Source organism: Ornithodoros turicata, chromosome 6 (genome assembly GCF_037126465.1).
Source record: "Ornithodoros turicata isolate Travis chromosome 6, ASM3712646v1, whole genome shotgun sequence".
NCBI classification, from domain to species: Eukaryota; Metazoa; Arthropoda; class Arachnida; order Ixodida; family Argasidae; genus Ornithodoros; species Ornithodoros turicata.
Window position 1 is genome coordinate 11,852,613 of NC_088206.1, and position 15,285 is coordinate 11,867,897.

A 15,285-nucleotide genomic window follows, 5' to 3' on the forward strand; every position below is an offset into this window, starting at 1 on the left:
CGCTGCTCCACCTGTGCGGGTCCTGTTCTTTCGAGCACCAATTACCGAGCACACGCACGGAACAATTGCCCTATCGACGACAATAATTACGAGGGAGATGCCTGTAGACACTACAACGCCGCTTATCGTCCTTGTGTCCAGGTGCTTTGTTAAAAACGCGGCCCGATGATACGCTTTTATAAAACGCGTGGTGTGTTGCTTGTGTCTGCCGTTGAAGGCGATTAGCGTACGTAGCGCCTCCTGGTGCCAACTGGCTGGCACTGCGGGGCGTCGTTGATTACACGTATTACTACACAGTTACAGCTTGCGTACACCGTTTTTTGGAAGGGGGAGGAGGAGGCCTACCCTCTCTCCCTCCCCGCGACGGCAGCGTTTTCACCTGTCACATTTTCCCACGCCGAGCTCCCTTCTTGTTGTTGCATGAGTGTTGCATTACTTAAGGTGTATATCCAAGGTGTCTGACACTGTTACGCTTTCAATGCACGGGCCGCGAGAGAGCGCGGAGGGGAGGTGGAAAAAAAAAAGAGGGGTTATGGCGATGTGTGGGGTGTTGCTCGATCGGGTATTAAGATGTCATGTCACGCTGCTGTAACTAGGGGAGGTAAGTTATGTAGAAGAAAGTAACATGGGGTTCTGCGTTTGATAATTTGCGTATCACGCTATTTTTTTTTTAAAATTTGGATTTGTTTTATTTACCTTGTGTATATGGTATAGGACAGCAGGACGGTAGTGTGTCCAGAAGGGTTAAGTGCACTGTACGAGTTGACGGTTTAGAAAAAAATTAAGGATGGGGCAACTGAATTCGCGAATCCTCGAATCCTAGGCAGGGATTTCAGATTCGGGAATCTCAATCCCAGGGCCGAAAACGGCGAATCGAATCTTTCGAATCCACCAACCAGGTTTGTTTGTTTCTTTTGTAAAATTGGCGCGTCTGGAGTCCGTCGAAAGCCTGGTGGACGGCGGGTGTTTTCTTGTTTTTTGTTTTGTTTGTTTGTTTACATTGCTAAGTTTAAAAATAACATGGTTTCGCTTTTGATTGTTTCTTAGTTTTATAGAAATAATTCAGATTCTGAGTTTATATATTCCCTGTAGTCGATGAACAACACGCTCAATAATTTACATTTAAGAAGACATCGATTTGTATGTTTTCTTCTGAAAGTGAACCGTTATCTAATTTGTGTTTCGTTAAATAAAGATATCAAATTCTGCTTCAAAACAATTTTCAGTAGAAGAGTTTTTTTTTTTTCCCTGGCTTTTTGAACACTTCTTTAAGGAAGGATTTGAGAGATTGGAGATTCGTAAGATTCGTGGATTCGCAGAACCTTCCTTGGATTCGGATTTGGATTCGGAAAATTCTTCAAAATCTCAAAAAATAAAGTATGCAGATGTTCGTGAATATATAAACTGGAACCTGCTGAACGTATGTAATGCTGCACACATTTGAGGCACATTGGATTATAAATGCCACAATGAAGCCTAACCTAAACCATGACGTAGTTCATATCTTAGACGTTGCTATATATCTGAATGTCATATCTGGTCTGCAAATTCGTGTATGTCGAGAAACCGCTAGGGTACGGTATGGTCACTATTTTAAATCAATATACGCAATGCCAGCTGCACGCAGATGGCGTTGCAAAGGAACGGAGGTGTAGAGGCAGAAAACAGTGCACGGAACGATGGACACCAGAGGGTCACATGCATTCGTTTTGAACGTCCCAGGCACTACAATAGCTACTGAATGATAGTGTGTATCATGACTACTGAAGTTTGACTTAAAATTGCACGAAGCAAGCAAAAGAAAAATGGTGCTACATCTTTCTTGATGTGTACTTCTCCCTGACATAGTCCGGCAAGACAGCAACGAAGCAATAAAAAAAAAAATCGCGTAGCTACGCGGCCAGTCACAGAAGACGCGATCCGTATCAACGGATGCCAGCCAGCGCTATCGGCCACTGTCATCCCCGCTTGCAACACGAAACAAGCTCGAACATCTTTTCACTCCTTTCCGCGAAATCCAGCTGAAAATTTCATCGCCAGCTCTGCAGCGATCCCACGGTCAAGTAACCTCAATCCGACTGCAGTTTTCATGACATGCATCGGACGTATATCGAAGCCGGCCGGCCAGCGGCAGCAGCTGATTAAACTTCCCCGCGGCGAGAGTCGCAACCGGAGATAGTCGTCTTCGATGCGAGGATTTCTGTCGTTTCCCACGCTGATTGCGACTGTGCCCTGCGGACGACTGTCGCGGTCTGCGTGGGTTCACCGTCGCGCAGGTGCGAGCCAGCGACGTTTCGCAGCGGCAGCTGGCGTTGCCCAAAGTTTGCGCCGATTGCTCCTGGGAAAACAGCCGTTAGTGTGTGCGAGGAAGAATGTTGGGTTATGGGGTCCTGGTGGTGTGCCAAAGGGAATTATAGGTGGAAGGAAATTCTCGTGTATAGCCGATGTAATAAGCGATCGCAGTTGAAAAATAGAAGCCTATTAACGCCTGTTATAACGTAATGATTTCATATGATTGGTATCCCTCGTACCAGGTATTTTTTTTAGTCAGGCTTTGTTTCCTTTTCATTATACCGAGGTGCTTGTGTGTGTGTGTGTGTGTTTATTAGCGCCGCGAAGCAACTGTGACTATGAGCGGCGTTGAGACGTGGGTAGATGGAGAGAGGACAGCGGGAAGGAGTGGGGGACAGGGGGTTAGTATACATCCTAGGCCGGCTTCAGGGGGAACTGTGTCGACACTTGTCTGGAAAGTCTTCGGAAAACCCAGAGAAAACCTCAGACAGCACAGCCTGTGCCAGGTGCTGGTGTGCAGTCGTTGTGACCGCACGCGTCAATTTCTTATTACCTTTTATCGCAGAAAAATCTGTTTTAAGAACAGCGTGGAAGCGAAATTTTCAGCTATGACTGCTCGTGATGATATGCAGTTTCAAAGCACGCTGAACAAATATATGTATAGAGACGGCAGGAAGCTCGGGCTTTGAAGTTACAAGCGAAGTCATATCATTTTTAATATAAAAAAGAAGTAAACTCGTAAAACACACATCGGTCGCTAACTTTTAATTTGAATTTCCCCCCCACTTCTTCTTACTATTGACGTTGCTGGTTTTTGCTGCACCTCTGCAATCGAGAGTACGCGGCTGGTAACGGCGCAAAAACTGAGTTTTCCAAACGTATTCGTTGAGCATCGTTTCGTGCAACTTAATTATATGTTCAACATGTATGTTTATAGCAGTGTTTACAATAAGCAATATACATACATACATAAGCAATCCTTACATACCATAAATAATAACATAAATAAAGTACATAAATAAACAAAAGCATAATAAGCAATAAGCAATGTTTACATCATGTATGGGTTACATGTGTAGCAGCGGCGAACAAATTACGTTCGTGTGTTAGAAATATCATTTAATTTCTTGTGTGACAGGGCTAAAAGTCATAGTATCGGGCGAAACGAAGTGGTTGGTAACCATGGATTACGCCCAGTTTCGCCTAATGCCGGATAAAACACGTGGACGGGTGAATATAGCTTAGGCGAAACAGGGCTGCCATCAAGTGGGCTTTACTTACCCCTTCGCCAGTTTTAGTGATTGACCTCTGCAAGAAAAGCAGAGAAATGTATTGTCGGCTGTGTGCCAAGGAACCACCTCCCTTCTTCATGTGACGCGGGTCAGTAGGCGAAACGGAACTGCCTGCCGCGTACATTAGGCGAAATGGTACTTTGTGCAGTTCGAGGTGGGTGAACATGCTACGGGGTGGGTAGATAATAAGTTAGAAAGGCTTATGCGAAATGGGAAGACACGAACCAGGTTGGTGTGCAGTGCTCAAGTACAATTAATTAATTATTTATATGTGTTTGTCTCCTTGTTACTGCACAGTATTCTGGATTCCCCGCTTGCTTTTTTGTTTTTCTATCTGGCAAGCTCTTCCAAGATTTGCGCAGTCCACGATGCATCTCACTGATGGCGTTCGGCAAACGCGCGCTGCAGAGATTCGCAAGACGGACGCGTACTCGAATAAAGGCCGCAGCGCAGGCAGTAAAGTCGGGTGCACAAATCCGTCATTCGCCTCCGCGACGTTTGCGAAGTACATTTTCGGCGACAAGTGGGTGCTACAGTCAAACTCCTTTATAGCGAACACGTTTTTAACGAAAATACCACTACAGCAAATTTTTTTTTTGCGGTCCCGCTGGAGCCTATAGGTCCAATAATGGAGATCCTTTTTAACGAAAATTCCTTTACTGCGAATTTTTTTTGCTGTCCCCTGAGCCTCGTTGTACAGGAGTTTGACTGTATATGCAGGTGCTAACTGCATCAGTAAAGACCACCTGCTCGTTTTCGAACAGGACACGCAAAACAGACACACGGATATCTCCGCAAAACATTTAGTTAGATCAGTCTTAATGAAAAAACTTCCTTTTTGATAAACGCGAAAAAAAAAAAGAAAGAAACCCGCAAACCAGCAGCACAACGCAACGACGAGGATAAAAAAAAAAGAAGAAAAAAGCAGCAGTATGTGAGAAAAAGAGGAAGAAGCCTCATTCTACAGACATTAGTCACCCGGTATCAAGAGTTGCACCTGCGTATGACGAAGCTCGTGTATGTGAAGACGCGTGAAGCACGGATGATTGACGTCTGTGTTGTTCCACAAGGCAGCGCGAACGGGAGCAGCCCGTGTATGGATACCTGGAGTCTATTATAGAGTGGGGGGTCTGCATAGGTGACGTTGGGCGTCTAGCCCACGCGGGTCGTCCCTCACGTCCTCGCCGTTCCGCAGGTGGGATGGATCCGCGCACACCTGGTCAGGGATCATGATGAGATGCCCGAACACGACTCTCTCTCGAGTCGCTGCCGACGCCCGCCCGCGTCGACGTCCTTTAGCGGGACATCGACGCACGTGTATATAGTCGCGGTCCTGTGGGTGCGTTATAAGGGGGCGCGACATCCCTCAGCCTCTGTGGCATTCCCCGCACTTTTTTTTTTTTTTTTTCAAATCGTTTTGCGTCGCCAAGAATGGTTCAGTTCGCTGATATGGATATATTCAGTTCAGTCTCGGCTAGTAGATTTCTGTGATACCTGTTGCTTTTCGGTCGAGTTAGTTGGTTTTCGGTGTGGACAAAGTTTGAAAAAAGCCTCGTTCACTCCCGTGATTACTCAGAGGGTGAAGATGCATGCAACGAAATTTGACTCTATAGTAATATATATAACCTACATAGATACATCCAACCATATTTCGTCTACGTTGAGCCATCTGTACCTACTATACGACTATTTGTCAGCGTCACATAAAGGGTATACATAACAGATAACAGGGAGCGTAACAGAATCCCCCCTGTAAGGAGTGCGCACGTTGAGTCTCAGTAGAGGATCCAATACGGAACCCGCCCCCAGAAAACGAACTTCATTTGACCTCAAGGGCCACTGATAATCTTCCACCACTAAATGCACTGTCAAAGGATACCGATATTACCGTTTGATGGGAACTTCCATCCACCCAATCAATGGTAGCTCTTATACTGCCCGTCTCATCGTTGCAGTGCTCATGAGATTTTATTGGGTTCGTTGAAAGTACATCTGTCCACATGTGACATCACGATATATATTCTTTTGACGAGACAGACTTTTGCGTTTCGTTCCGCAAGTATGTTACAAGTCGTTCAGCATCCGGGACAGGAGACATGCTGCTTCCACGCGGATGAGGTCAGAATACACGCTCGGCGGGCAGTTTTATTGGAAGTACTTGTCCTTGATGTCCTTAATCAGCGAACAGAACCACAGGAATGGCCTGGAAAGGAAAATTCCAAGAATAACCATGTTCTTGCCTAGTCCTCCCGTACACTCATGTTAGCACTTGTCTCCATTACAGATTTATACATTATATTACATAGGCGTAACATATGTAGCAGATCGTAAGCACCTTGCGTTACTATTGATGCTATACGGAAGAACAGACGGTACACTTGACGGTGAACTAAACATGGTATTGCACGCCAAACAGTCAAAGGTGCAGAGTAATGCATTACCGGTAATGCGTTACCTTTGAGTAACGAGTAATGGTAATGAATTACATTTTGCAAGCTAGTAACGACTAATGGTAGTGAATTACATTTCGACTTAGTAATGCAGGGTGACATTACTCATTAATTTCGTCGAACGCTCATTGCGTCACGTGAAGGTATGGGTACATCCAGGTCTTTTCATCCCGCCTATCAGCATCGTTTCTGCAGGGATTTAGTGGCACCGATTTGGGGGATACTCGGGTACACACACACAAAAAGAAAGGAAAAAAAAAGAATAAGCAAGGAAGAAAACTTATGCGATGCATGTTTGAGGCTTATGCCTTAAAACATAAATGTAATGCAAGAGTAATGACATTACTTCGTTAAAGTAATGGCATTACTAATGCGTTACTAACCTGGAAAAAGTAATGGGTAATGTAATGCATTATTTTATTACTATAAAAGTAATGAGTAACGGTAATGCCACACCTCTGCAAACAGTACACAAGGAACAGTAACGACGAGAAGGGGAAAAGCGCACACTTACAACTAAGTTTATTTCCGAATAGGATAGCCAAGGATAAACTTCGTTGTGAGTGTGCGCTTGTCCTCTTCTCGTCGTTCCTGCTCCTTGTGTACCGTTGGGGACGCTACCATGTTGTTGTGTAGGGGTACACTTACGCTGCTACGTCGCACTGACTTTCAGGTTGAGTGGTTGTTGTAGCCTCTCTGGAAGAAACAGAAGTGTTTTTGTCTTTCTCCCATACTCCAAAACAGAATAAGAGCTACAGCCTCAGAGCTATATCTCCGCCACTGGAGAATGTAGTCCGGACATTGAGAGTGGGACATGCAAGATGGCGGACGCCATGCAGACTTGGATTCGACCTGTTTGCTATATAAGCATGCAAATGTGTCCCTAAGTACGTCGTGCGCAAGCAGCACTTTGAAGCACGCGGGCGCACTACTTTCTGACTCGGAGGCGTTGTGCGCCCGCCTAAGCCAATCACAGTCTTCAGATTCGTGGGTGGAGTTCACTTGTCCAGCGTTTTAGTACGTCGTACGCTATCGCCTTTGCGTTGTTGGTTCTGCGGGATAGCGTTGGTGGTTCTGTGCACGCGCAAGGCATAAACAGACATTTGCGCATTGCGCAGAACCACCACGCTATCCCTAACGCACGCAAAGGCGACAGCGTACGATATACTAAAATTCGCTGTTATGCGTGCATTCGAAGGAGCAAAATCAAAGGAGAAAAGAACATTGATAACATACTTACGGCCTGCTATGCACTTTGCATGGCGGTTTAGACGCTTGATTTCTGGAGAAACGATTTATTAATAAGTAACGCGGGGCGTATGATTGTCTGTCGTACATTACCGCGTCACAAGTCACAACTATTGGGCCGCGCACTTGTACAAACATGCTAGTGATAGAAAAGTATGGGTTAAAGTGCACACGTACGGATCGCCGTGCACCAGACAGGGCTTTTTTTTGCTTCTGAAACGGAAGAATATTACACATTAACGGTGTGCACTGCTGTATACCCATTTGAAAGTGCAACTGTACAAGCTCAACCTGCCACTGAATTTTTGTACTATATATAAATGTTGAAAAGTCCTTGCACTGGACAGTCGAAAAAATAAAGCACAGATTTCGTCATCATCTTCATGTTTTTCTAGAGAAGACAGGTCATTTACTTGTTTCTTCGAAATCAGCGGATAGAGGATAGCTGACAGACACAGAGGAATAGATAACCTGACATTGCACGGAACGATGTCACAATGCGTGTGAAACCAATTTTCGGAAGAGTCTCAGGGAAGACGAGACGCGGGATGAATCTGTAGTCATGTTGTAGTCAACATGATGAATCTGTAGTCATGTTGTAGTCAACATGATGAATCTGTAGTCATGCTATAGTCAACATGATGAATCTGTAGTCATGTTGTAGTCAACATGATGAATCTGTAGTCAACATCAGGAAAATAAATCTAGTCCGTCAGATAGCTTTCAAAATATTACTCCGACGCAGATAGGATTGGCTGGACGCAGAGAGGTCGCTCTCTCTCCCTGCGCCAGATAAGGGGGGAGGGAATTTATTGGCAGAAAAAAAAAATAAGGAAAAGGTAAGATAATCCATCCTCACTCTACTTTCTCATTGGCTGTTAAGACTGGCCGCATGACACTACGCTGAAGCTGAAAGTGCACTCCCCTGCTGATATGGCGCATGGAGGCTCTGCAATTTCTCCTCGCGCTATTGAGACGTCTTATCTCCAACAGCGTATCTAGTTGACGGGCTAGATTTCTTTTCCTTCTGAAGTTATACACGACTATATAGTAAGGCTAACTGCGGTTCGACAAACCAGAGCAGACGCCCCTTTTCAAAAGGTAACGAAAGAAGGTGTCCCGTACATGTTCGACAAAGCTTACCGACGGCTTCCTTTTTTGCTCTTTCCCTTTTTCTTCTTTTCGGATTCCTTTGAGGGGCCGGGTTGTCCCAGCAGATACACAATTTCCCGGCTGCGTGACACATGTATATGCAGAAACGTTAATCGAGGCTCGCGAACTCTGAACAAGGGTTACCTGGCCGGTGGCCTGGGACCAGGCAGCTGCGGGGCAGACATTGTCTGTTGGACATCCTGGGACAGTCGCTGCTGCTGCTGGGGGGTAGCCAGCGCTGACGGGAGCGTTAATGTCCTTGGCGTCTCTGGCGTCGGAGCTTCGCTTGATCAGACGTTTCGCATTTGTGTGTCATTGCACTTTTCTCAAAAAACACCTATACTATGGGTATGCACAGAAGCTATGCGAAACTTCAGTCAAAAGTTAATATTCACTGAATAAAATATGCTGTTACCTTGACAACACTACAAAAGGAGCGCGTGATTACTTCGTTTCGTCGTTCGTAATTTTAAGCGCGAAGGAAACCGCAATTTGCGCTTTCCTTCCTCTCTCCTCCGCAGAAGGCGCAAGAATGCGGGGCTACCTTCCATTGGTCTGCGCCGCGATTTACTAATCACGCGGTGGTCAGACATCCAATCCGCACCTCTTGAGAAGGAGGGCAGAGTGAAGGCGTAAATTGCGTTTTCTTTTTTCTGTCGATGATAAAGCACAGAAGACGCAACGGATAAATCCCGTTCCTTTCGCATTGCTGTCAAGGTAACGGTATTTTTCATTTCTTTTCCGCGAGGAGAAATTTTTGCGCTTTAATGCCCCTTCAAAAATAGCAATCCTAAAAATAGCAACCGCCAGCTGTGTGTTCGTCACGTGGTGTCTGTTGCCGAATATCGCGATGAATATTAGCCTAGCTACCAATACATACTGAAACAACCTACCAATACATACTGTTATTCGCAAACTCCGCTGTCATGTGATTTGTGTAATAGACGCGTAGGACCGCGGACGCTGAAACTGACCCGGCTGTGACGTCACGGCAAGCGTCTCCGCCAGTGAGGCGACCTCGGGACAGGTCACGTGCTGCTCGGGAACAAATGGGAACGATCGCGCCTCCCGCTCTTCTGACGTCAGTGTTCGACGCCGGACTTTGTTCGAGGGTTTGTCTCTTTGTTAAAGACGACACGTATGAAAATTGATCTTTTCAATTAAAATTTGATTTAATCTTAAAAACTGAAAGTTACACTTAAATGTAAAAAAAAAACTCTGGCGTACAGTTCCAATGCGTGCATGGTTTAATGAAATATCCCGGATCAATCATTGACTCGTTCTCGCGCTGGCCGCAAGGGAGCGCTGGTTTAGTTCCAAGACGCGAATAGCACGGAGGGTTGACATGGTTGCCTTACCCATTTTCGTCCGAGCTGGAAGAACTGCTGCCCGTTCGAGAGGGTAGACAGAAAATAACGTATGTTAGCGACATGCGTAAAAAAAGTCAGACCGCGAATTGCAGTCATCAAGTCGATATCAAAAAAAAGGTGAGAGCACAAAAAAACACAGCAGACGACACGGACAAGCTCAAGCTGTCGTCTGCTATTTTTTGTGCTCTCCCCTTTTCGGAATATGAACGCATACCAACACTCCCGTCTTTCAACTCTCAATCGTAGCAAGTGATCTAGCCGCAACGATTCGCCCCATTAACATTTTTTTTTAAAATGAATTTAAACATGAAAGAAAACTGGCACAATGCGGAGCGCATAGTCTATTATATGCAGTGACGATACCGAAATCATGTACGAAAGAGACGGTCCTGGACTTAGGATAACACCTACTCGTACAACCGTACGCCATCTTCGTTTCTTTCTACCGCCTTTATTGTATGCATATCTTTATGTTGGTGCTGCTTTTAGGTGACACACATCTGTATCAGACCGTGAATCAAGGTACCGTCAGACGGGCGTGCAACCATTGTCTCGCCAATGCCGTTGCTTTCGCAAATAGGCAGATGAGTAGACTTACAGAAAGATAGTATCAACTCCTAAGCACGCATGCATAGATTGCTAGTTTGATTCGTTTCCTTATTAGTACGGGTGGACGTGTGTGCTTTTGTGCCATGGGGGTCTACACGGGCTCCGTTACTCTTTTCCAGGTGAAGGCCGACATTGCAACCAAGGCTCCAGGACTTCACAGAAAGGAGTGGATGGTATAGCCTAGTATAGTATAGATGGTATATACCTATTCCAATAGACACATACACGCACACACTCTGGATTTCTGGTTGGTTACTACCGGAGGTCTACCCTTGGCAGCAGTGGTTAGTGCTGTGTTCCCGAAGTCACTTTACGTCAGTGCTGGGTTAAACTGAGTCTCCTAGTCTTCTAACTGCTTCGACCGAGGCTCCGAGCCCATTAGCACACCACTTGATTGCCACTACAAGCAATGACGTCATAGATCGACTTTGTTCCCTTCTCAAGGGAGAGGGATTCTACCGCGCCGTTCTGATCTGGGGGGGGGGGGGGGGGAGGAGGAGGAGTGTCGTTGGGAGGAACCCAAGAGGTCTGCCTCGGGAAGGGAAAGGTGGTGGAGAGGAAAGGGTGAAGTGGAAGTCCGAGCGGAATCCGCTCGGGGGGAGGATAGCTGCGTCCACGGGCCGACTTCAGGGGAACTGTGCCGGCATACGCCTATTACACATCTGAGGGAAACCCAGGAAAAACCCCAGACGGCACAGCCGGCCCGCGGATTCGAACCGCGGACCTCCCAGTCTCCAAGCGCACGCGTTACCGCTGCGCCACCGGAGCTGGTAATTCTGATCTGGGACATTCTACTTTTATAGCATTGTGTGTGTAACAGAAAACGGAAAACCCATTGAGGGGATGTTGCACTGCTCCTTTAAATTTTGCTGAATGCGCGCGAAAGGCTACATTTGGATGCAGCGGAAGTATTTATTAGGTCTCAAACGTGAACGAACAAAAGAGGTATGATAACGCAAATTGATAGAAGAAAACAAAGGATTTGATGTTTTTTTCCTTTTTTTTCTGTACATTATGTGTCGGGGCGAAGTTCTTATTCACTTTCTAGATAAAAGTAGGTATATCGAAGTTTTCATACCTTGTATCGCTCCCCGAGCTGGAACTGTAAGAAAAATAACAGTTATAGCCGCCATGTCACGTGACCTTACCTCGGCAAAACTCACTTATGAGCTATGCTCAGTCATACTCAGTGCGACAAATGAATTGAGAATGAGTGAGCGAATGGGGAACTGAGCAGTGGGCAAGCAAGAATGACCACGAGCGAAGCTCACTCATGAGCAATGAGCAAACTAGGAGATGAGCAGGAGAGAAACTCGCTCATGAGCATGCTCATTCATGCTCAGTGTGGCGAATGAGGAGAATGGGTGAGCTGAAATGATGCTCAAACTGGGTGAATTTGTAAGATTGAGCGGAACTTAAGGTAACGCTTACGCAGCGTGAACCGAACAGTCTGATACAAATATTACCTGTCTGTCGTCGAATCCGATTCGCTAGAAGAGAAGAAAATTTTAAGCGCCACATTAACAACCTGGACACGTCAAACCTTACCTGGAGCTCTCGTAATTTTTGCTTCTGCGCAAAGAAAACGGAATGCGGACATTAACATACTAGTGTATCACGCGTACTACACCTCAATGACTTGGAGACGTTGTTGAGAGTCTTACCTGAGAGCTTCACCCTCCCTGCGCAAAGGAAAAGCGGAAACATTACCAGCCTGGGACAAATGAGTCCCATTCAAAAATCCGAGAATGGCCATGCTTTGGAGCAAGCAGTTTCTCAATGCCTGCAAGAGCCGCAAAATCTGACGTTTCTTACAAATCACAGGCACGGGTCAATTTATGGCTTTGTGTATCGAAAACTCTCATGGAGCAGGTTCTGTGCTGAGACAGCATTCGTCACGCAAACGACGCACGTCTTGTGTGCATGCTTTGTCGAGCAAGTAAGAAAGGAATATTGCTATGGGGCGCCGGACATGCGAATATGTGCCTAGTTCAGAGTTCAATAAGTCCACCGCAGGGAACCTTTTCCAGCGTGTCAGGTTAGGTTAGGTTAGGTTAGGTAAGGTACACTAGGAGTCGTGTACGTGTGCTGCGCTTACTTGTTCAGGGCCTGGTTGCCCGACGCCGATGTTCTGTTCCAGAAATATAAAGTGAAGGAAATATTAGACACAAACAAGACAGATTCCTGTTTTGGCAATTCTCGCTCTTGACAAGGATGACATTGACGTGTACCGGGCATTAAGCTTTCGGCTATTAAAAGCGAAATCCCTCCGCGAATCAAATCACGAGCTTTCAATATCAAATAAATCTGGTACAAGTTCAGGACGTGCTACAGAAGGAGTTTTTTAGGTACACGGATACTTGTGTGATGCGTGTCTTGTCACCAACACAGTTCTAGAATCCATTTTGTAGATACCAGTGCTCCTCGAATGGAACAAATTTAATTGATGTCAAGCGCAACACAGTGTAAAGATATCTCAACTCGAAAATCTGAGGATATTTACGAGATTTTGTCCAAGCTAAAAACCCTAAGCGGCCTGTGAATGCGCGAAATAAAATGTAACGAGTAAATCTTACCTTGGGGGCCGTTTTGCCAAGGGAGGTGTGGGCGGTTTTGGATGAAGGAATAACGCGAGGCGCTTTTGTTCCCTCCTGTGAGATAAAAATCATAGTTGGAGAAGTTACCCGTCAAAAAGAACTCGTTACGAGTTAAGTTACCGTGTGAAAAATGTAACTTAGTTAATAACGAAATTGTTCAGCGTGAAATGTAACTCGCAGATACGGAGTTACTTAAAAAAAAGAACGAGTTACTTCCAAGTTACTTCGGACACAAAATAGGTGCAGCGCGCGTGAGCAGTTGGGTTAGAGTTGCCTGCGGAGGGGTGCAACACGCTTAGATCGTTTCCGTTCCTATCGTTCCTATGTCCAACAATTCGAACGCTTTGCATCTTACTCCCTGTTGGCGCACAATGGCTCAGCTTCATTTCAATGGCAGCGTTTTTGCTTCCTGAATAGAAAACTGTTTTATGCCATAAAATGCCATGAAAGAGCAGGAGAGAAAGCAAGAAAATAAGTGGACATGAGTGAAAAGCGAATTAGAAGTAACCTGGAATTTAGCGTAAGTTACTTTGGCGAAGTTACCTGAAAAAGAAACTAGTTCCTCTCAAAACTTAGATGGCGGCAAAAGTACCGAGTTAAGTTACAACTTATAAAAAAACAAAACAAAAAAAAACGGAACTTAGTTACACTAACGAGTTAACTCTGATAAAAATTAGTTTAAATCCCTGTCACGATATAAACACACGTTAACTGGGGTGCACGACAGGTATATGGATCTTCCGTGTTACAGTTGTAACAGCTTACCTTTGCTTTGTTGTCCCTAGCGAAACATTAAACTAGTGCCTGTCTCCCTTGACGATACAGTGAGAATCATTATTTCTTCTCATTAAAGAAAGTATGTACCCTCAGCTGATGAGCTGGAACTGCAGTTGGACAATGTCGGACCAAACACACCGACGACATTTAGGGAGAAAATGAGAAAACGATCCCAACTGCGAAACACTATAACGCCGAATTTCTATCGCACACATCTCGTAGTTATCGCATATGTACATGCCATTTCTTAAGATATCACACAATCAGGAACACCGGAACATGTTACGGTCCGTGCTGTACGGCACGATACTCTGGAAGGTATACCGGAGTAAAAGGTATAGACCGAAGAAAATGGTAATACTCACGCGTCCTTCGCCTTTTGCACGTCGGTCTTTTCCTTGCTTTTGCGGAACATAGTGGACTAAGGGCTACGAATTTTGACGTCACTCGTTGATAATTTTACCGATGAGACCGACGGCCGGCGTTCCCCACTGTCGAATAGCCCGCAACGAGGGCCTCGTGCTCTCGAGCTCCCACCGCACAAAACTTCATCCTCCTTCTTGCATAGGAGAAGACGAAGCACGGATATTTTGGGATCACCCGGAAAGTCGACTAATTAGGAACAATACAGAATTGTCGTCATCAAGCAGCTCAGTAAAAACCATTCCCCTACAATGCGAAAGAGAGAGATTGGCACACGTTTAAGTCTCTCCATTTGGATGAGGCTTGAAATTCTCAAGATTGCACAGGGTGTCTACCAACCTGGAAAACCTGGAAAACAGGGAATTGTCAGGGAATTTTGATGTCACTGGAAAAGTCAGGGGATTGTCAGGGAATTTGGCCAAAAAGCAGCTGAAGTCAGGAAAAATCGCAGACAAGTGCCGTGATGATGCGTGGCGAATCGAGAGTGCAACGTTACCGTGACTTGCAGTTCGCCTGTACGACAAGCTCTGAGGCAGGAAAGTAGGATAGCCTCACTAATACTTAATATAATGGTCTGTTTTATGAGGCATCTGTATCAAAACGTAGAAGCAGGCACCAAGTTCACTTTTGTTTTTGTCAGGGAATTTGCTTGAAATAATCGGGGAAAACCTGGAAAAGTCAGGGAATTTTGAGGCTGCAATTTGGTAGACACCCTGTTGCACCTACAAAAAACCGCAGTGGTAATATGGGAGGGCCTCGATATTCCCGGCCTCGAAACTCACGGCTTCGAAACAAGGAAAATCAAGGAGAATACTCGATCGCTTCGTAAGATGATACTCCGCGTTTAAAAATCCGACGTCACTATTTAACCAGTCAAATTCACGGCGTTGTCGATGTCGAACGAAAGCCACGTATTAGCGACCGTGTGGCTTAGCAGGGCGGCCACGACGAAACAGCATGTTGGTTATAGTTCGGTATTTGCTTTTATATGTCCAGGCTATAGCTGTTGGCATGTTCCCGCGCGCGGCTGCGCATTTTATAGTCAGATAACATTTATTTCCATCAGTTTATTTTG

At 45.5% G+C, this 15,285-nt stretch overlaps 1 protein-coding gene and 1 long non-coding RNA gene across 11 annotated transcripts in view; one reads left to right on the plus strand and one right to left on the minus strand.

Moving 5' to 3' along the window:
• LOC135399095 (uncharacterized) overlaps nt 1–15,285 on the plus strand; it is a 96,374-nt gene that overhangs the window by 41,365 nt on the left and 39,724 nt on the right. The window contains exon 3 of one of the 2 annotated variants that reach the window (XR_010424188.1): nt 10,533–10,610. This is a non-coding gene — a long non-coding RNA (uncharacterized LOC135399095). The remainder of the gene's footprint in view (nt 1–10,532; nt 10,611–15,285) is intronic. The other variant, XR_010424189.1, reaches the window with a different exon arrangement.
• LOC135399092 (serine/arginine repetitive matrix protein 2-like) lies at nt 5,528–14,351 on the minus strand. Of its 9 annotated transcripts, none has more exons than XM_064630784.1 (14): nt 14,153–14,348; nt 12,990–13,064; nt 12,512–12,544; nt 12,078–12,095; nt 11,962–11,985; nt 11,880–11,903; nt 11,492–11,515; nt 9,793–9,816; nt 8,579–8,719; nt 8,426–8,515; nt 7,460–7,495; nt 7,275–7,316; nt 6,683–6,730; nt 5,528–5,787 (listed from the first exon to the last, which is right to left on the minus strand). In XM_064630784.1, exons 1-14 carry the CDS (start codon nt 14,200–14,202, stop codon nt 5,730–5,732), a joined length of 687 nt encoding a protein of 228 aa, XP_064486854.1. In that variant the 5' UTR covers nt 14,203–14,348; the 3' UTR covers nt 5,528–5,729. The 9 variants fall into 9 exon arrangements, 4 of the variants coding, with proteins under 4 accessions (XP_064486854.1, XP_064486853.1, XP_064486855.1 ...); XM_064630783.1 differs by having other exon boundaries at nt 9,793–9,819; XR_010424185.1 differs by having other exon boundaries at nt 5,745–5,787; nt 8,408–8,515; nt 8,579–8,702; nt 14,153–14,351.

Coding starts and splice junctions, on each gene's coding strand:
- LOC135399092 (XM_064630783.1), bottom strand. CDS start 14,202: ATGTTCCGCAAAAGCAAGGAAAAGACCGACGTGCAAAAGGCGAAGGAC. Junction 11,904..11,961: donor AAAAATTACGAGAGCTCCAG/GTAAGGTTTGAC, acceptor CTTCTCTTCTAG/CGAATCGGATTCGACGACAG. Junction 6,731..7,274: donor TGCAAAGTGCATAGCAGGCC/GTAAGTATGTTA, acceptor TGTTTCTTCCAG/AGAGGCTACAACAACCACTC.